At 47.1% G+C, this 19,537-nt stretch overlaps 1 protein-coding gene and 1 long non-coding RNA gene across 2 annotated transcripts in view; one reads left to right on the top strand and one right to left on the bottom strand.

The window, feature by feature from the left end:
- Positions 1 to 623: 623 nt before the first annotated feature.
- LOC132542921 (dynein light chain Tctex-type 5-like) lies at positions 624 to 9,142 on the bottom strand. Its single transcript, XM_060206232.1, has 4 exons — positions 8,989 to 9,142; positions 5,986 to 6,132; positions 1,944 to 2,018; positions 624 to 1,286 (listed from the first exon to the last, which is right to left on the bottom strand). The coding sequence occupies exons 1-4, from the start codon at positions 9,088 to 9,090 to the stop codon at positions 939 to 941; spliced, it is 672 nt and encodes a 223-aa protein (XP_060062215.1). The 5' UTR covers positions 9,091 to 9,142; the 3' UTR covers positions 624 to 938.
- LOC132542923 (uncharacterized) overlaps positions 1,402 to 19,537 on the top strand; it is a 226,127-nt gene continuing 207,991 nt past the window's right edge. Inside the window, exon 1 of the long non-coding RNA XR_009553893.1 lies at positions 1,402 to 1,475. This is a non-coding gene — a long non-coding RNA (uncharacterized LOC132542923). The remainder of the gene's footprint in view (positions 1,476 to 19,537) is intronic.

The raw sequence follows: 19,537 nt of genomic DNA, 5'->3' as shown, positions 1-19,537 counted from the left end.
GGTTATTATTATTGTTGTTATTGATGTCATTATTCTTGGATAGGACAGAGATAAATGGAGAGGAGGGAAGACAGAGAGGGGGAGAGAAAGATAGACACCTGCAGACCTGCTTCACCGCCTGTGAAGCGACTCACCCTGCAGGTGGGGAGCCGGGGGCTCCAACCGGGATCCTTGCGCTTCACACCATGTGCGCTTAACCCACTGCACTACCACCTGACCCCCCCCCCCCCATTTCTTTTTAAGTGAGGCAGACCTTGGTTTCAGGTGCTTCCTGATTCTGCAAGCCTCCAGGGCCAGCCAGTAATCTGGCCTCTCTGAGCCTTTCTTCTGTACTAAGTGGGGCTGGAAGCACCATGTCCCTGGGCTTTGTGGGGACCAGGGGAGCATATACTGCCTGAGCAGAGCATAGGGCATGGTGTGAGGCCTTCCTCCTCCAATGGTGACCACTGACCGCCTGGCTCACGCCCAGCTTCTGAGGACACTTGTTCTAGAACTTTCCATTGCCACAAGCTCTCCTTTTTACTATTTCCTCCAAGCTTTGGAAGCGTTTGATCCCAAATTGTAGGTATTAAGTCATTATTCATTTATCTCCCATTTTTTATTAATCAAAGACATAGATAGCGGCCCCTCGGAACTTCTGATCTGTACCAGCTGGGAGCTGCACGCGGCTCTGCACGCGGCTGACATACTTACAGCCAGAGGCAGAGGAACTCAGCAGTTTGGGTGGCCTGGGGTAAGGGTGGGAGAAGGGGGGCAGAGGGGGGCACAACTTACTCCCTTTTGCATTTTAATTAACCCTGAGTTATGGAAGCTGCTAGCTAGTCTAGCATGGGTGAGTGCTGGTCTAGATCACTAACTAATGGATTGGGGCTGCGGTTTTTGGGGGACAGGCGCAGCACAAGGCCTCAATCAGTCTTAAACCCCTCATCCCATCCGCGTCATTCCAGATAGATGGCGTGAACCAGTGCCACGCAGAAGAGAGTGGGGCTCACGTAGTGAGAGGCAGCAAAGCTGTCTGCATGTGGGTCCCATAGGCTCTGGCTGGAGACCATCACATCATCCTGCCCCTTGCTCCCAATGCTGACAGAGCAGACCAGCCTGTAGCGGGGTGGAGTGACAGCCTTGACCAGGTCCCGAATCTCAGCACTCAGCACCACAGCCAGGTGGGCACACTGGGCTGGGTGGTAGGCCACCCCAGCCAGCCTGCTGGGCAGGTGGGCTTGCATCAGCTCCTCTGCCTGCAGGTGGGGGAACTTCACCTTGGGCTGGGCTGACCACAAGAGAGCCTAGAAGGGAGAGAAGAGGGAGGTGAGAGGGCAGGGAGGGAGTTGTGACAAAGAACATGGAATTGGGGCTTGATGGGGGCCAGGCGGCAGTGCAGCGGGTTAAGCACACATGGTGTGAAGCACAAGGACCAACGTAAGGATCACAGTTCAAGTCCCCTGCTCCCCACCTGCAGGGGAGTCGCTTCACAGGTGGTAAAGCAGGTCTGCAGGTGTCTATCTTTCTCTTCCCCTCTCTGTCTTCCCCTCCTCTCTCCATTTCTCTCTGTCCTATCCAACAACAATAACAACAATGATAATAACAAGGGTAACAAAAGAGGGGAAAAAAAAGAATTGGGGCTTGAAAACGGATATGGTGAGCACAGAGCCCTGAGTAAGAGTGTGTGACTGAGATCGACAGAATGGAATTTGAGGGGTGGAGGGACACAGAACTTTGGTGGTGAGTGGAATATAGAATTATAAATTCTATAATACAGAATTTTAAACCTAATTTAAAAAAAATGGAATAGAACTTGGGACAAGAGAATAACTTCAAACTCCATGGCACTCTGCAGAGGCTAACCTGATTTCCAAGCAGCGCCATGTAGAGTAAGTGCCGTGGCATCCATGGCCCCCACTCCCCTCCCTCCTTTCCTTGTGCCCCCAGCCCCTGAAACACACCTGCTCCTGGATGGTGCTGATGGGCCTGGGCTGGCTTGGCTGGAGTCTGAGTGGTGTTCTTGAAGTCGTCCGATTCTGCAGTGGTGGAAGTGAGCGTGACAGGCTTAGAACAGTAACATCAGTCACCAAGTATCACCCTTTGTAGTAAAGTAACACAGCAGCCTATTCTGAATTTCCAGTACTTGAACCAACTGCTCCAAAAGGAAATAGTGCTGATAATCAATAGGAAAAAACTATTAAAAATCTCATGTGTTGTCATAGTAGCAACAGATAGAAATCATGGCTACTGTTTGGAGTGGTTGAAATAATACTACACAGATGTAAGATACTACAGCTGCCTCTTCCCTAAAAGGACATAAAATTATTATATATCTGCATTTGCTTAAATCATATGTTAGCAGTCATTGAAAACATTTTTTTTTTTTGCCTCTAGGGTTATCACTGGGGCTCAGTGCCTGCACCACTAATCCACTGCTCCTGGAGTCCATTTTTCCCCCTTTTTGTTGCCCTTGATGTTTTATTGTTGTTGTGGTTATTATTCTTGTCATTGATGTCATTGTTGTTGGATAGGACAGAGAGAAATGGAGAGAGGAGGGGAAGACAGAGAGGAGGAAAGATAGACACCTGCAGACCTGCTTCACCGCTTGTGAAGCGACTCCCCTGCAGGTGGGGAGCCGGGGACTCAAACTGGGATCCTTACACCAGTCCTTGATCTTTGTGCCACCTGCGCTTAACCCACTGCGCTAATGCCCAGCTCCTGGTCATCTGTGTTTTTTTAAAATTTTTTTATTAATTTTTTTTAAGAGAGATGCAGAGAGAGAGAGAGAAACACCAGAGCACTGCTCAGCTCAGGCTTATGGTGGTGCGGGGGACTGAACCTGGGACTTAGGAGGCTCAGACATGAGGGTCTGTTTGCATAACCATCATGCTGTCTCCCCTGCCCGGTCATCTGTGTTTTAACCGAGCTCATAAGCTGTCTTTTCAGTGAGATATTTAGATGGTGTGTAGACTTACTATTTTTATTTAGTCTTTTTTTTTTTTTTTTTTTTGCCTCCAGGGTTATCACTGAGGCTTGGTGCCTACACTGCGAATCCATTGCTCCTGGAGGCTATTTTTTCCCTTTTGTTGTCCTTGTTGTTTATCATTGTTGTTGTTATTATTATTGTTGCTGTTGGGTAAGACAGAAAAATCAAGAGAGGACGGGAAGACATAGAGGGGGAGAAAAAGACACCTGCAGACCTGCTTCACTGCTTGCAAAGCGACCCCCCCCCACCCCACGCAGGTGAGGAGCCTGGGGCTTGAACTGGGATCCTTGCACCGGTCCTTGCACTTTGCACCATGTGCGCTTAACCCCCTGCGCTACCGCCTGACCCCCAGTTTAATATATTTTTAAAATATTTATTTATGTATTCCTTTTTGTTGCCCTTGTTGTTTTATTGTTGTAGTTATTGTTGTTGTTATTGATGTCATTGTTGTTGGATTGGACAGACAGAAATGGAGAGAGAAAAGGAAGACAGAGTGGGGGAGAGAAAGATAGACGCTTGCAGACCTGCTTCACTGCCTGTGAAGTGATTCCCCTGCAGGTGGGGAGCCAGAGGCTTGAACCGGGATTCTTATGCAGGTCCTTGCACTTTGCACCACCTGCGCTTAACCCACTGCACTACCGCCCGACTCCCTAATACTGTTTTTTTTTTTTTTTCCTAATACTGTTTTTTTAAGTATTTATTTTACTTCATGAGATAGACAAATAGAACAGCACTCTGGTACATGCAGTAGTGGGGTCTGAACTCAGAACCTCATGCTTACAAGCCAAAAGCTCTACCGCTGTACCACTTCCTGGGCCTGTTTGTTTTAAGAAGATTTGCTTATGGAGTGAGCAATAAATCAGTGTGTGCTACATGTATCTTTCTCTCTCCATCTCTGTCTTATACCCCCCTCTCAATGTCTCTCTGTCCTTGCCCCCCCAAAAAAAGAATAAACAAGTAAATTTTAAATAAATATCTTTAAAAATGTTTGTTTTTTAACATGAGAATAACCAGAGCATCACTCTGGCACACAGAATGCCAGGAATCAAACTCAGGACCTCACACTCTGAGGTCCAACACTTTATCCACTGTCCCACCTCCTGGGCACAGTTTAATGTTTTTAATAAGATATAATTTGGAGCTTTTTAACTTAAATTCATAAATTAAATTTTATGAATTAATAAAATAGAGTGATTCACAGTGTAAAAAAAAATTGGGCAGGTTGTCCTGGGGGCAGCTGGGGTCCTGCCACAGACTGCAGAAAATATTTCAAGACTATCCCACAAGAAAAAAGGTTGCTGGGGCATTTACCCATCAGCTCCAGGCATTCTTCAGGGACTGAGGCTTGCACTCAGGCACCAGGCCGAACAGGGTGAGCTCAGCTAGAAGACTCTCAGGCCTAGAGACAAAGGAAGCCTGGTGCATAGGGGAACTTCTGGTGGGTTCCCCCAGGTGGCTGAGGTGGCAGAGGTGACTCATCAACAGTATCTGCTGAGTCTATCACTAATTTCCTACAGCCTTAAGAGAGGAAGGGGAGATAGAGAAGGAGAGAGAAAGATGGACACATGCATACCTGCTTCACCGTAGCTTCTCTACCTTAATGGTAAAGGAATGAATGTTGAAGAAGTAGAGGAAGTCAGGTGGGTCCTGCCCCACCATCCCATCTGATGTAATGTCTAGCCAGTAAGTGTTGGAATGATGAATGAAAGAATGAAAAAAAAGAAAGAATGAATGAATGAATGAATGAATGAATGAGGTAGTAGAAGCCACAGGGCCATGGGTTAGCTACTTTTCTGTCTCATGAAGACAGGCCTTCCTTCTTCACAGGGCTGCTTCACAGGGCTGCTTCAAGGAGAAAGGAGATAGTGTAAGTCCCATCAGGGTCTTGGCATGTGTTCATCCTTTCCTCTGCCCACTCCAATGACAGAAGGGGGTCTCTAGCAAGAAGTGAGCCTTCCTGCCCTGCTTCAAGGAGCTGCCCCAGAGCCTCCAGATAAAAGGCTTCCAGGATTCTCTAGAACGCCTCTACTAACTCCACCCAGCAGTGTTGAAGTCTGTCCGGGTGCTTCCCATGTCAACTCAAGAAGACAAAACAGGGGGCTGGATGGCTGGTGGCACACCCAGTTAAGTGCACATAGTACTAAGTGCAAGGATCTGGCTTCAAGCCCCCAGCTCCCCATCTGCAGGAGGGACACTTCACAAACCATGAAGCAGGTCTGCAGGTGTCTATCTTTCTCTCTCCTTCTCTATCTCCCCTTCCTCTCTCAATTTCTCTCTGTTCTAGGCAATAAAATGGAAAAAAAAAATTGGCCACCAGGAGCAGTGGATTTGTAGTTCTGGCACTAAGCCCCTGTGACAACCTGGAGGAAAAATAAATAAATAAATAAATAAATAAATAAATAAATAAAAAGACAAAACAATAGCCTGCCTCCTGCCTCACTGCCATGCTGTTCCAGAGAAAAATGCTACTCTGACTCTTATTTCTAGCTTCTCCATTAAGAGCTGCTCACACCTCACCGTGCCTCCTTCCTCAGTTCCTGTCACCCCGTAACCCGCTGTAATCTAGTGCTCAGTCCCCACGCCCCAGAGATCACTCTTTGGCAACACTTGATGCCATTATCAAGCCCGTCCTTTTGGAACCTCCGTTTCTTCAAGGGTGCCATACCCGCTAGCTCCCCAGAACACTCTGAGGATGTAGTAGATTTTTCAATCACGTGTTGAGCAAACGTTGCTGAATACTGGCCTGTGTGCAGAATGTCTGAAGGGTTTGGGGGTTCTGATTTTGGAGGTGTCCATCATTTCTGGGGTGGGGAGGTCAGCGATGTTGTTCTAATAAATTGTGAATGAGCCTGGCACTATGCTTGATGCGTAGTGGGTGTTTGGAGAGCATAGGGCTCTGTTGTGTCTTCTTACCTTCCCTGGGCCTCAGTTTGCACAGCAGGAAAGAGTAGGAAGAAGGGGTGAGACTTTTCAACTGCCCCAGCTTCCTCCCCTCGGACTCTGACTCTCCCTCTCACCTTGAGCTCCCTGGTGAGCCGCCGGGCAGCCAGGAGGCCCTGGAGGCTGAATGCGGCAGCTTCTGTGTTGGGTCTTTCTGAGGTTCGGCTTGTCCCTCTTCTTGATGGGGCACCGGATGAGGGAACGCTGCTCACCTGACCCACAGCCTGAGGGAAACACAAGGGGACAGGTGGGCAGTAGGAGGGACCAGGGCTTTTGGAGAAGAGTACAGGGGTCTCAGCACCACCCTGCCACACCAGACAGACAAGGCTCTGCTCTGTAGATGGGCCCAGCTCTGGGGAGATTCTGTGGTGGTGAGAGATGCAGGTTCAAATCTCAGCTCCATCACTGAGCAGTTGTGTGATCTTAGGAAAATCACTTGGTTTCTCTGAGCCTCGGTTTCCTCATGGTGTACAATCAAGATGGTTTTAAAAATATATATTTATTTATAAAAAATAAAATATATTTATTATTGGCTAGAGACAGAGAGAAATTGAAAGGGGAGAGGAGATAGAGGGGGAGAGACAGGGAGACACCTGCAGATCTGCTTCACCTCTTACAAAGCTTTCCCCCGTAGGTGGGGACCAGGTGCTCGAACCTGTGTCCTTGTGCACTGTCATGTGTACATCAAACCAGGTGTGGCATCCCCTGGCCCCTTCAAGATGCTTTTATGCCTTCTCTCAGCAAGTGCTTACTGAGCCCTTGATCAATGTGTGGGAACACAGTCGTGGCAAAACACAGATTTCTGCTGTCCGGGGGGGTTGACCACCTGCTGCGGGAAGATTGCTGCATAGCCAGGGGTCTCCACCAGTGTAGTACTGTACCCTGGGGCGGGATGGAGAAGTTGGGAGCTATTAACAGCTCCTCACAGAGCTGCCGGGGCTCAGTGGGATAATATGCACAAGGAACATTGGCTGGCGTATAGACAGCCGGTGCGCAATGCAAGCTTGTTGGCGGAATGAACTAATGAAAAGCAACTGCTCTGATGACCGAACTGTGAAATGCAGTGGGTGACCCTCCTCTTGCAAAGTTGTTGCAAAGATTTATTTTTCTTTTCTTTTTAAATTCTATTTATTTATTTATTCCCTTTTGTTGCCCTTGTTATTGTTGTTGTAGTTATTGTTATTGATGTCGTCGTTGTTGGATAGGACAGAGAGAAATGGAGAGAGGAGGAGAAGACAGAGAGGAGGAGAGAAAGACAGACACCTGCAGACCTGCTTCACCGCCTGTGAAGCGACTCCCCTGCAGGTGGGGAGCCGGGGTTCAAACCGGGATCCTTAAGCCGGTCCTTGTGCTTTGCGCCACATGCGCTTAACCTGCTGCACTACAGCCCGACTCCCAGTTTTTCTTTTTTTAGCAGCCGGGACTTATCTGGGGTTTTGTGCATGATTCCACCACTTCTTGCAGACTTTTTCTTTTTTCTTCTTTTTCCCTAGATAGAGAGGGAGAGAAAGCCAGAGAGTGGAGAAAAACCACAACATCGTTTATGAAGCTTCATTTTCACCTGATGTTCTCCCCCGCCACAGCCAGGGGGCTCGAACCCAGGTCCTTTGTGCATGGTAAAATGTGCTCTCTCCAGGGTGAACTGTCGCCTGACCCCAGTTAGGAAGACTTTTAGAATTCTGTTTTTAAATTAGGGAATTTAATGAATAGAGCTTACTTTGTGCCTTGTGTGTGTGTGTGTGTGTTTTTAATGCCTCCAGGGTTATTCCTGGGGCTCGCTGCCTGCACTATGAATCCACTGCTCCTAGAGGCAGGCCATTTTTTTTCCTTTTGTTGCCCTTGTTGCTTGTCATTGTTGTTGTTGTTATTAGTATTGTAGTATTGTTATTGTTGGATAGAATAGAGAGAAATGGAGAGAGGAGAGGAAGATAGAGAGGGGGAGAGAAAGATAGACACCACTCGTGAAGCCATTCCCCTGTAGGTGGGGAGATGGGAGCCTGAACCGGGATCCTTACGCTGTCCTTATGCTTTGTACCATGTGCACTTAACCCGCTGCACTACCACCAGGCCCTTGCCCAGTGTTCTTCTAAGCCTTTTTCACTCAGGATGGGGGCTTAGGCTTGAAGTCCAGTACAGGTGCTCCAGGAGATTTCCATGCTGAGCTGTTTTGAACTCTGGGAGTGGGTGTGAGCTGCAGGTGTTGGTAAGTGGTGGCCAGCGATGGGGTGGGTATGAGAAACAGAGGATCAGGAGGCACAAGGGTGAAAAGCACTCCAGACAGTTCCTAGGAATTAAGTCTGGGATAGTCTTTGCACAACCTCTCCAGAGACAGAAAGGACACAGGGGCAGTTTCTCTTTATATAACCATGAACTTCCTCTAACGTGCCTTGGCTTGTTACAGGTCCCAGCTGGGCCAAAGAAGCAGGACTAATCGGCCATCAAGGAGGAGGGCTGGGGCTGCAGGAGGCTACTTTTGTGAGCCTCTCCCACCCCACTGCTTCCTGGCCCCATACATCCTCTCTGCCTCTCCTGGTTATCCTTTGAGACCCAACCTTGCCACTCTACTGCCCTGGTTTCGACTCCTGGTTCTGCACTTACGTGATTCCGGGCATTGATTTCACCCCCATTTTTTCACGGTGTCAGGGGTAAAGTGGTGTTTACTCGGAGGGTGAAGACAAAAGGAGGTGGCCTACAGGGAATGCTCAGCCCTGCTGGTGACCATGATGCTCCTCACAGAGTAGTTACCTCGAACAGAGATGCCTCTGGGGCAACGCCCTTTGCAGTTTGCCCAGCCTGCTCGCCTCTGGACTGTGTATTATCCTCAGAGCAGTTCAGAGAGGCAGACCAGGATTACTGGCCCCAATGTACACATGTGGAAATGGAGGCTCAGAGGGGGAGAAAGGAGAAGCCTGCCCTTACCCTGTCCCATGCTGGCTCCAGGGAAGGTCCCATGCATCCTTATCTGAACTGTGGGGACAGTACCCACGCTGTGGTGCTGGGAGTTTCTGTGAGAGGTGAGGTGGATAGGTCCATAGCTGGGTGGGCCCCACGAATAGTAGCCATCCCGGCCCCCTCCTCACTTTTCTCCCACTGACCCAGGAGCTGGGGGATGTGAAGGTGACGCCTTTATCCGTGGCCTCTTGGGAAACCGCATCCTTGGCTCTTCTGCTCTTCTTGGACATTATTTCTGGAGAGTGGCCTTGGAGCCTGTATCTTTAGGAACCAGGAAGGACGGAATGTCTGTGAGAGAAACGTGGAGCCTCAGAGAGAAGGGAAGGGGGTGGGATGTGCTCTCCTCTCCGGGGCAAATTCCCTGTCCCGGGGCAGACGTGGCTTCCAGGGCGTGAGGATCCAGTCACCCTCTGCTGTCCCCAGGGCTACACCCCAGCTCACCTCAGCCTCTGCTCCACTGGGCCTGCCTCCTCTTGCTTCCCTTGCTTTCAGCACCCACCTTTCTCTTTGACCTTTCACTTCTCATTCCTCTTTTTGTTTGTTTGTTTGCTTGTTTGTTTTTTTTTCTTAACCATAGCACTGTTCAATACTGGCCTACGATGGTGTGAGGGATTGAACCTGGGACTTTGGAGCCTCAGGCATGAGAATCTGTTTGCATAACCATTATGCTATCTACCTTCTGACCCGACCTTTCACTTCTCTATCTCCCTCTGAACCCTGACCCCCATGTTCCTTTGTGTGGTGACCCCCCCATCCACTCTTGCTGTAATGGCCGTAATCGTCACATCCCAACAGAGAAAGTCTGGAGGGTGACACCTCATTTTAGGGCCAGTCCCTGCAGACACGGGGAGCAGAGGCTGGGATTCCTATTTCCTGAATGTTCCTGCGTCCTTGCCTTGGCCTTAAGACCCCAAATCCATGGGAGACTCCTTCAAAGGAGCAAAATCCTGCCACCATCAAATACGTCTTTGGCAAAAGGTCAGTTTGACAGGAGAGTCCCTGGAGACAGTGGAGATTAACTCTGAGATTATGCCTGTCTCTTAAAGAGACACCCTTAATCAGTGGGAAGGAAAGATTTGGGTCTGCTTGCCTTTGCACTTTTTGGTAAACATTTTAACTGACACCCCCCCCCCACACACACACACACATACACAAAGTCCAGTGCATTAGCTAAGCCTAAGCTTTTTAAAAGAAGAGCAGGTCTGAGACCACTTGGTAAGTTACTCAGAGTTCTCAGGTCTCTCCCACTTGGTTAGGAACTATACATGTTACCAGGAGATTTGCCTTTGCTGTGGTCTGGTAGGTAGTGTAGTAGATAAGGTCTCAAGTTCCATCCCTTGGAGTACATCCACCAGAGTGATGCTCTGGTTCTCTTTCTCTCTCCTCCTATCTCTTTCATAAGTAAATAAATAGAATCTTTAAAAAGTTTTTTCCCCCTTTGCTTTATACTTAGCAATCTCCCTCATATTTGTTTAGTCATGTGCCTGGTCTCTAAAGAACCCAGAGAGGGGAGCCAGGACATGGTGCGCCTGGCTAAGTGAACTCATTACAGTGCACAAGGATCCAGGTTCAAACCCCTGGTCCCTAGCTGCAGGAGAAAAGCTTTACGAGTGATGCAGCAGGGCTGCAAGTGTCTCTCTGTCTCTTTACCTCTCTCTATCTCCATCTCCCCTCTTAATTTCTGTCTCTATCCAATAATAATAATAATAATAATAATAATAATAATAAATCTTTTAAAAAAGTGGGGATGGTGGTAGCACACCGGGTTAAGCACACATAGTGCGAAGTGCAAGGATTCGCACAAGGATCCCGGTTCAAGCCCCAGGCTCCCCACCTTCAGAGGGGTCGCTTCACAGGTGGTGAAGCAGGTCTGCAGATGTCTATCTTTCTCTCTCCGTCTCTATCTTCCCTTCCCCTCTCAAATTCTCTCTGTCCTATTAAAAAAAAAATGGCTGCAGGAACAGTAGATTTGTAGTGCAGGCACCAAGCCCCAGAAATAACCTTGGGGGCAAAAAGAAAAAAAAAAAAAAAGAAAGAAAGAAAAGAAGGGGAAAAAATGGCCATGAGAAGCAGTAGATTCATCATGCAGGCTTTGAGCCTACCACACACACACACACACACACACGCACACTCTAATAGAACCCAGAGGCTCAGGGTGACTTGTCTCAGCCCTAACCCACCTCTAAGTTCCTGGGACTGCAGTTAGTAGAGAGATGTGTCTCCAAGGGGCCCAGCTAGGTGTCTCCAGTGGCTGCTTGTCCTACCATCTGCCTCATCCCTCTGTCAGTCCCAGCCTCTGTGCAAAAAGGAGGCAGGAAGCAGTGCCCTTGCTCCCCCTTCCCTGTGCCAACTGGAGTGACAGAATACAGATGTGGAGTGTTTTGGGAGGTGGTGCTGTGGATAAAGCACTGGATTCTTGAGCATGAGGTCCTGAGTTCGGTCATCAGCAGTTCTTTCTCTCTCTTCTCCTATCTCTCTCTTTCACTAATAAATAGTCTTTAGAAAAATGCAGATGTGAGGTCCAGGTGGTGGTGCACCTGGCTGAGTGCACAAGGCTCAGGCTCAAGACCCTGCTCCCCACCTGCAGGGGGGAAGCTTCTCAAGTGGTGAAGCAGTGCCGTAGGTGTCTTCCTTTCACTCTCCCTATCTCCCCCACCACCTCTCAATTTCTGTCTCTATCCAAATGAAGAAACAAAATACCTTTTAAAAATGCAGATGTAGTGCTGAGGGAGGAAGTCAGAGCTCTTGGAGTCCCTATGCCCAGTGCTATAGCCCCAGCACACAGGCACACCCCCAGAGGCATGGCTTACACCAGACACAGAGCTGGGAACCTCAGGAGGGACAGTGTGCTGACAAGACAGCTGTGTGCACTCACGTCCCTAGACACTGGCCTATGTGCACACAGCCACGACTTTTGCACTTGGACATGAGTAGATACCCATTAAGGGGGTAGTTCTGCAAAAATTTATGTATCTCTGAGGTTCCCGGGGTCCTGATGTTACCTCTGTAGACACACCGACATGGGCCCGCAGAGACAGACATATGAGTGATCCAGGTGTAGACACCGAGGAGGAGGAGGACGTGTGTGTGTGTGTGCGCGCGCGCGCAAAGAAACAGTTGCAGCTGCACTGTGGAGGGTGCAGACTCACACGCAGATGTGACAGTCTTCAGAGAGACACTGAGATGGGCTGGTTCCCATGCTGGGTGATAGCATCCATGCCATAGATGCACAGAGACAGACAGAGGCAGCTCCCCCCGGCCCAGATATACTCACAGTCTTCTGTCGCTGATCACCCTTGAGTCCACCAGCCTTTGCCAAGATACTGAGGTTGGAGGGTGCGTGCTCAGCCCTGGGGCTCAGCACCAGTCTGTGACTGGTCTGGGTGTGCTCAGACGCTCCCCAGTGCCCTGGCAGGTGGTGGCAGATGCCTTTGTCCCTTCCTCCCCTCCTCCCCTAGGGATGGCCAGGCTGCTGACTTGGAGGGAGGGACAGCCGGGCTGGGGAGGCCCCACCCATTAAGTGATTTCAAGGAAAGACGAGCTAAAAAGGAAAACGCAGGGGGGCTTGGCCGTGGCACACTGGGTTGAGCGCACTCAGTATAAAGTGCAAGGACCTGCACAAGTTCCCGGCTCCCCACCTGCAAGAGGGACACTTCACAAGTGGTAAAGCAGGTCTGCAGGTGTCTGTCTTTCTCTCCCTCTCTCTTATCTTCCCCCTCCTCTCTCAATTTCTCTCTGTCCTAGCCAACAAAAATGGGAAAAAAATGGCCCCCAGGAGCAGTGGATTTATAGTGCAGGCAGCAAGCCCCAGCGATAACCCTGGAGGGAAAAAGAAAAGAAAAGAAAAGTGCAGGAGGCCCTGAAGTCTGGAGAGCCCTGGAGCTCACCTGAATGGAGAGCTAAGGGAAGACGTGCATTCTGGGCTCCGTGACCCACGTCATTTTCACAAAGCCCTCCAGTTAAATAGCATATCAAGTCACACGTGAGGAAGCATAGGCTCAGAGAGGCCAAGTGACTTGTGTGAGAAAACATAGCAAGTAGTTGCCAGCTGTTATACTTTGAAGTGTCCTGGCCTTGCAGCCAGGAGCTCTATGCCAAACTATCGCACAGACTGTGCCCCTCTCCCCTTCTCTTCCTCCAGTGCAGAGCTAGAGAAACACACTTTATCTTTATTATTGTTGTCGTTGTTGTTGTTTTTGCCTCTGGAGTTATCTTTGGGGCTTGCTGCCTGCACTGTGAATCCACTGCTCCTGGTGGCCATTTTTCCATTTTTGTTGGATAGGACAGAGAGTAACTGACAGAGAAGAGGGAGATAAAGAGGGAGAGAGAAATAATACAGGCACCTGCATACCTGCTTCACGGTTTGTGAAGTGTCCCCCTTGCAGGTAGGAGCTGGGGGCTCGAACCCATATCCTTGTGTGGGTCTTTGTGCTTAGTACTATGTGCACTTAGCTGGATGCGCCTCTACCCGACCCCCGAGGTACACACTTTACACACAGATGAGCACAGGCTCAGATCAACAAGGATGCTGCACCTCCTAACCTGTGCTGGGGAGTCTGCATGATGGAGACACCTGGGAGGGCTGCCCTGTGCTCTGGAATGAGAGGCCTTAAGAGGGCTGGAGGGTGCTTACAGAGAAACCAGCCAGCTACCACAGACCTCTTGGCGCCAAGGGTGCCCAGGGAGCTCTCCCAGCTCAAGGTGGTCAGGACAACTTCCTGACGACATTTGGAAGATGAGTAAGAGCCTGCCATGGGAAGGTGGGGCCGAGAGAAGCTGTGGGGCATGGCACATGCAGACAAGTGAGAGAGGTGTTCGTGGCTGGACGTGGAGCTCGGCGAGGGAGAGAGAGGCTGAGAGATGGCTGAGCGATGGTGCACTAAGTAGAACACACACTTTACCACGCATCAGGATCTGGTTCAAGGCCCCAGCCACCACATGGGAACACCTGCCAGGGGTGGGGGGGAACTTCACAAATGCTTCAGCAGTGCTGTAGTGTCTCTCCTCTCTCTGTTTCTCACCTTCTGTCTGGAGAACTAAAAAAAGTCCACTGGGAGTAGTGGAATTGTACAGGTGTAGAGGTGGTAAAACAAATTAACAGGAAGTTGGGTGGTAGTGCAGAGGGTTAAGCGCAGGTGGTGCAAAGCGCAAGGACCAGCATAAGGATCCTGGTTTGAGTCCCCAGCTCCCCACCTGCAGGGGAGTCGCTTCACAAGCGGTGAAGCAGGTCTGTAGGTGTCTTTCTTTCTTCCCCTTCTGTCTTCCCCTCCTCTCTCTATTTCTCTCTGTCCTATCCAACAATGATGACATCAATAAAAACAACAATAAAAAAACAAGGGCAACAAAAGGGAATGAATAAATTTTAAAAAAATTAACAAACCCATACAAAGGGCCAGGAGATTAGCATAATGGTCATGCAAAAGACTTTCATGCCTGAGTCTCTGAGGTCCTATGTTTTTTTTAAATTGTCTTTATTTATTTATTGGATAGAAACAGCCAGAAATAGAGAAGGAAGAGGGTGTTACAGGGGGAGGGAGACAGAGAGACACCTGCAGCACTGCTTTACCACTTGCAAAGCTTTCCCCCTGCAAGTGGGGACTGGGGGCTCGAACCCAGGTCCTTGCACACTGTGACATGTGCGCCCAACCAGGTGCGCCACCGCCTGGTCCCCTGGTCCTATGTTCTATCTTCAGCACTACCATAAGCCAGAGTTGAGTAGTACTATGGGGGGAAGAGAAGAGAAAAGAGAAGGGAAGGGAAGGGAAGGATAGGGAAGAGAAGAGAAGAGAAGAGAAGAGAAGAGAAGAGAAGAGAAGAGAAGAGAAGAGAAGAGAAGAGGAGAAAGACCAGTAAAATAGTTCACTTGGATAGTATGATGCTTTGCCCTATGTATAACCCAGGTTTGAGCCTGGCCCTACTACACTGGAGGAAGCTTTGGCATTATGGTCTGATTCACTCCCTCTCTGTATCTTTATCTCTGTCTAAAATAACAACAACAATAATAATGAGGAGGAGGGAGAGGAGGAGAAGGAAAATGAAAGAAGAAAAAAAGGAAAAGAAGGAATATAAGAATTTATGGAGGGGGTTGGGTGGTAGCGCAGTGGGTTAAGCGCATGTGGCGCAAAGCGCAGGGACCAGCGAAAGGATCCCGGTTCGAGCCCCCAGCTCCCCATCTGCAGGGGAGTCGCTTCACAGGCGGTGAAGCAGGTCTGCAGGTGTCTGTCTTTCTCTCCCCCACTCTGTCTTCCCCTCCTCCTCTTTCCATTTCTCTCTGTCCTATCTAACAACAAAGCAACGTCAACAATGGCAATAATAATAACCACAACAAGGGCAACAAAAAGGGGGGAAAAATGGCCTCCAGGAGCGGTGGATTCATGGATTCACCGAGCCCAGCAATAACCCTGGAGGAAAAAAAAAAAAGAATTTATGGGATATATATTCTGTGGAATACTACTCTGCAATTAAAAAGATGATTGTGGATGGAACTGGAAGTGATTATGCTTAGTGAAATAAATAAAGAGATGAAACGCAATTACCAGATGGTTTCATTCACACGTGGAATCTAGAGATCTGATACACATAAACTTGATAAAAGAAAGAAAGAAAGAGAGGAAAGAAAGAAAAACAGAAGCAAGCAACTGTTTCTAAGACTTGTGAGAACTATAGTGGTTAACTTTGGGAGGTGGGGGTGGGATGGGGATGCAGACTGTTGAATGTAGGTATGGTGTAGGACTACACACAGTAACCTTAAATCTTGTAAACTACTATTAATCCAAATTAAAAATGAAAAGAAGGAGAGTGAGTTAGAGGGTGGTTTGAGGTGGACAGGAAGTGAAAATACAGCCCCCAAACAAGCAGTCTGACATGAGCCATGGGGAAGGGGGTCAAGAAGACATCTGCCAGTGTTTTGCCAGCAGTGAATGTGCTAAAACTCAATTTGGAAGATAAAATATCAACAGGGACTCACATGCCCTGCCCCAGTGCCTACTCCCCTGTTCCTTTTGAAATGAAGAAGTGTAGTTGAAGACTAGCTCTAGGCTTGGTTTTAGGATGAAGCCTGAGGAGGCCTCACAGATCCAAGGAGCAAGAAGACCCACTGGTCTGGACTTGGAGGCTTCCCTGCTTGGGTCCTGAACCCACTGCCTTGCTTGCCCTCCTTTGCTTGGATAAACGCTCCTTGAAAACAGAAGGCAAGAGGAGGCTGATCTGAGCATCACTCTGGCCTACTACAGGTCCAAATCACAGTGGGCACTCTTTCCTTTTTGCCAAAGCTGGCGTGAAAGTGTCGGACTTGTTTGTGGCACCCGACAGCAGGCACACACTCAGCCTCAGAAGTAGGGAAGCCTCCAAGTTCAGACCAATTATAAGTATATTTTCCCCCCTCCAGGGTTATTTATTTTTTTAATTTTTATTTATTTTTTTTTTTTAAATAATTTATTTCTTTATTGGGGAATTAATGTTTTACATTCAACAGTAAATACAATAGTTTGTACATGCATAACATTCCCCAGATTCCCATTTAACAATACAACCCCCACTATGTCATTCATCATCTTTCATGGACCTGTATTCTCCCCACTCACCCACCCACCCCAGAGTCTTTTACTTTGGTGTAATACTCCAATTTCATTTCAGGTTCGACTTGTGTTTTCTTTTCTAATCTAGTTTTTCAACTTCGGCCTGAGAGTGAGATCATCCCATATTCATCCTTCTGTTTCTGACTTATTTCACTCAACATGATTTTTTCAAGGTCCATCCAAGATCGGCTGAAAACGGTGAAGTCACCATTTTTTTACAGCTGAGTAGTATTCCATTGTGTATATATACCACAACTTGCTCAGCCACTCATCTGTTGTTGGACACCTGGGTTGCTTCCAGGTTTTGGCTATTACAAATTGTGCTGCCAAGAACATATGTGTACACAGATCTTTTTGGATGGATGTGTTGGGTTCCTTAGGATATATCCCCAGGAGAGGAATTGCAGGGTCATAGGATAGGTCCATTTCTAGCCTTCTGAGAGTTCTCCAGACTGTTCTCCACAGAGGTTGGACCAATTGACATTCCCACCAGCAGTGCATGAGGGTTCCTTTGACCCCACACCCTTTCCAGCATTTGCTGCTGTTACCTTTTCTGATGTATGACATTCTCACAGGAAGTGAAGTGATATCTCATTGTTGTCTTGATTTGCATTTCTCTGACAATCAGAGACTTGGAGCATATTTTCATGTGTTTCTCGGCCTTTTGGATCTCTTCTGTGGTGAATATTCTGTCCAAGTCCTCCCCCCATTTTTGGATGGTGTTATTTGTTGTCTTGTTGAGTCTGGCAAGCTCTTTATATATGTTGGTTATTAAACTCTTATCTGATGTATGGCATGTAAAGATCTTCTCCCATTCTGTGAGGGGTCTCTTGATTTGGGTAGTGGTTTCTTTTGCTGTGAAGAAGCTTTTTAATTTGATGTTGTCCCATAGGTTTATACTTGCCTTAGTCTTCCTTGTAATTCGATTCGTTTCACTGAAAATATCTTTAAAATTTATGCGGAAAAAAGTTCTGCCAATATTTTCCTCTAAGTATCTGATAGTTTGTGGTCTAACATCCAAGTCCTTGATCCACTTGGAATTTACTTTTGTATTTGGTGAAATACAGTGATTCAGTTTTATTCTTCTGCATGTTTCAACCCATTGTTTCCAACACCATTTGCTGAAGAGACTCTGCTTTCCCCATATAATAGTCTGGGCCCCTTTGTCAAAGATTAGATGTCCATAGGTATGGGGCCTCATTTCTGGGCTCTCAGTTCTATTCCACTGGTCAGTGTGTCTATTCATGTTCCAGTACCAAGCAGTTTTGATGACAATGGCCCTATAATACAGTTTGAAATCTGGGAGTGTGATGCCTCCGGTTCTGTTCTTTTTTCTCAAGATTGTTTTGGCAATTCTAGGTCTTTTCTGGTTCCAGATAAACATTTGTAGCATTTGTTCTATTCTCCTAAAAAATGTGGTTGGGATCTTGATGGGGATAGCATTAAATTTGTAGATGGCTCTGGGTAATATATTCATTTTGATGATGTTAATTCTTCCAACCCATGAACATGGAATACCTTTCCACTTCTTTGTGTCTTTTTCAATTTCTTTGAGTAGTGACTCATAATTTTCAGTATACAAGTCTTTCACTTCTTTGGTTAGGTTTACTCCTAGATATTTTATTGTTTTTGTTGCTATAGAAAAAGGAATTGATTTCTGGATTTCAATTTCTTCTAACTTAGTGTTTGCATAGAGGAATGCCACTGACTTTTGAATGTTAATTTTATAGCCTGACACCTTACTGTATTGCCTGATGATTTCCAAAAGCTTCTTGCTGGATTCCTTAGGTTTTTCCATGTATACTATCATGTCATCTGCAAATAAGGAGAGTTTGACTTCTTCTCTTCCAATCTGTATGCCTTTAATTCCTTGCTCCTGCCTGATTGCTATGGCAAGAACTTCCAACACTATGTTGAATAGTAATGGTGATAGTGGGCAGCCCTGCCTAGTACCTGATCTGAGGGGAAATGCTTCCAGTTTTTCACCATTGAGTATGATGTTGGCTGTAGGTTTGCTATCTATAGACTCCACTATCTTCAGGAATTTTCCATCTATTCCCATTTTTTGTAGTGTTTTGATCATAAAGGGATGTTGTATTTTGTCAAAGGCTTTCTCTGCATCTATTGATATGACCATGTGGTTTTTGGTCTTGCTTTTGTTGATGTGGTGGATCACATTGATTGATTTACGTATATTAAACCAACCTTGCATGCCTGGGATAAACCCCACTTGGTCATGATGAACAATCTTTTTGATATACTGCTGTATCCGGTTGGCTAGAATTTTGTTCAATATTTTCGCATCTATGTTCATCAGAGATATTGGTCTGTAGTTTTCTTTTTTGGTTGTGTCCCTGTCTGCTTTTGGTATCAGGGTGATGTTGGCTTCATAGAAGCTGGCAGGGAGTATTCCAGTGTCTTCAATCTTCTGGAAGACTTTTAAAAGTAGAGGTATTAGTTCTTCTTTGAAAGTTTTGTAGAATTCATTTGTAAAACCATCTGGTCCAGGACTTTTATTTTTGGGAAGATTTTTGATAACTGTTTCAATTTCATTAGCTGTGATGGGCCTGTTCATGTTATCCACTTCCTCTTGACTTAGTTTTGGAAGTTGGTAGGTATCTAGGAAATCATTCATTTCTTCCAGGTTCTCTAGCTTGGTGGCATATAGTTGTTCATAGAAGCCTCGCATGATATGTTGAATTTCTGCAGTGTCTGTTGTGATATCTCCTCTTTTATTTACTATCCGATTTATTTGGGTCTTCTCCCTTTTTTGTTTTGTGAGTCTGGCTAAAGGTTTGTCGATTTTGTTTACTCTTTCGAAGAACCAACATTTACTTTCATTGATCTTTTGTATGGTTTTCCTATTCTCAATGTTATTTATTTCTGCCCTAACTTTAGTGATTTCTGTCCTTCTGGTTGCTTTAGGATTCCTTTGTTGTTCTTCTTCTAGGTCTTTAAGATGTGCAATCAGGCTGTTTATTTGTGCCTTTTCTTGTTTCCTAATGTGTGCTTGTATAGCTATGAACTTCCCTCTTAGGACTGCTTTAGCTGTGTCCCAAATATTTTGATAGCTTGTGTCTTCATTTTCATTGAACTCTCG

The sequence above is a fragment of the Erinaceus europaeus genome, chromosome 13 (assembly GCF_950295315.1).
Source record: "Erinaceus europaeus chromosome 13, mEriEur2.1, whole genome shotgun sequence".
Classification (NCBI taxonomy): Eukaryota; Metazoa; Chordata; class Mammalia; order Eulipotyphla; family Erinaceidae; genus Erinaceus; species Erinaceus europaeus.
This window is presented reverse-complemented; position numbering and strand designations above follow the sequence as displayed.

Excerpts from the sequence above, each read along its gene's own strand:
- LOC132542921 (XM_060206232.1), bottom strand. The coding sequence starts at position 9,090 with ATGTCCAAGAAGAGCAGAAGAGCCAAGGATGCGGTTTCCCAAGAGGCC. Across the intron at positions 6,133-8,988 it reads CCTGGGTCAGTGGGAGAAAA|GCTGTGGGTCAGGTGAGCAG; the intron begins GTGAGGAGGGGG and ends TGTTTCCCTCAG. Across the intron at positions 1,287-1,943 it reads TCAGCACCATCCAGGAGCAG|GCTCTCTTGTGGTCAGCCCA; the intron begins GTGTGTTTCAGG and ends TCTCCCTTCTAG.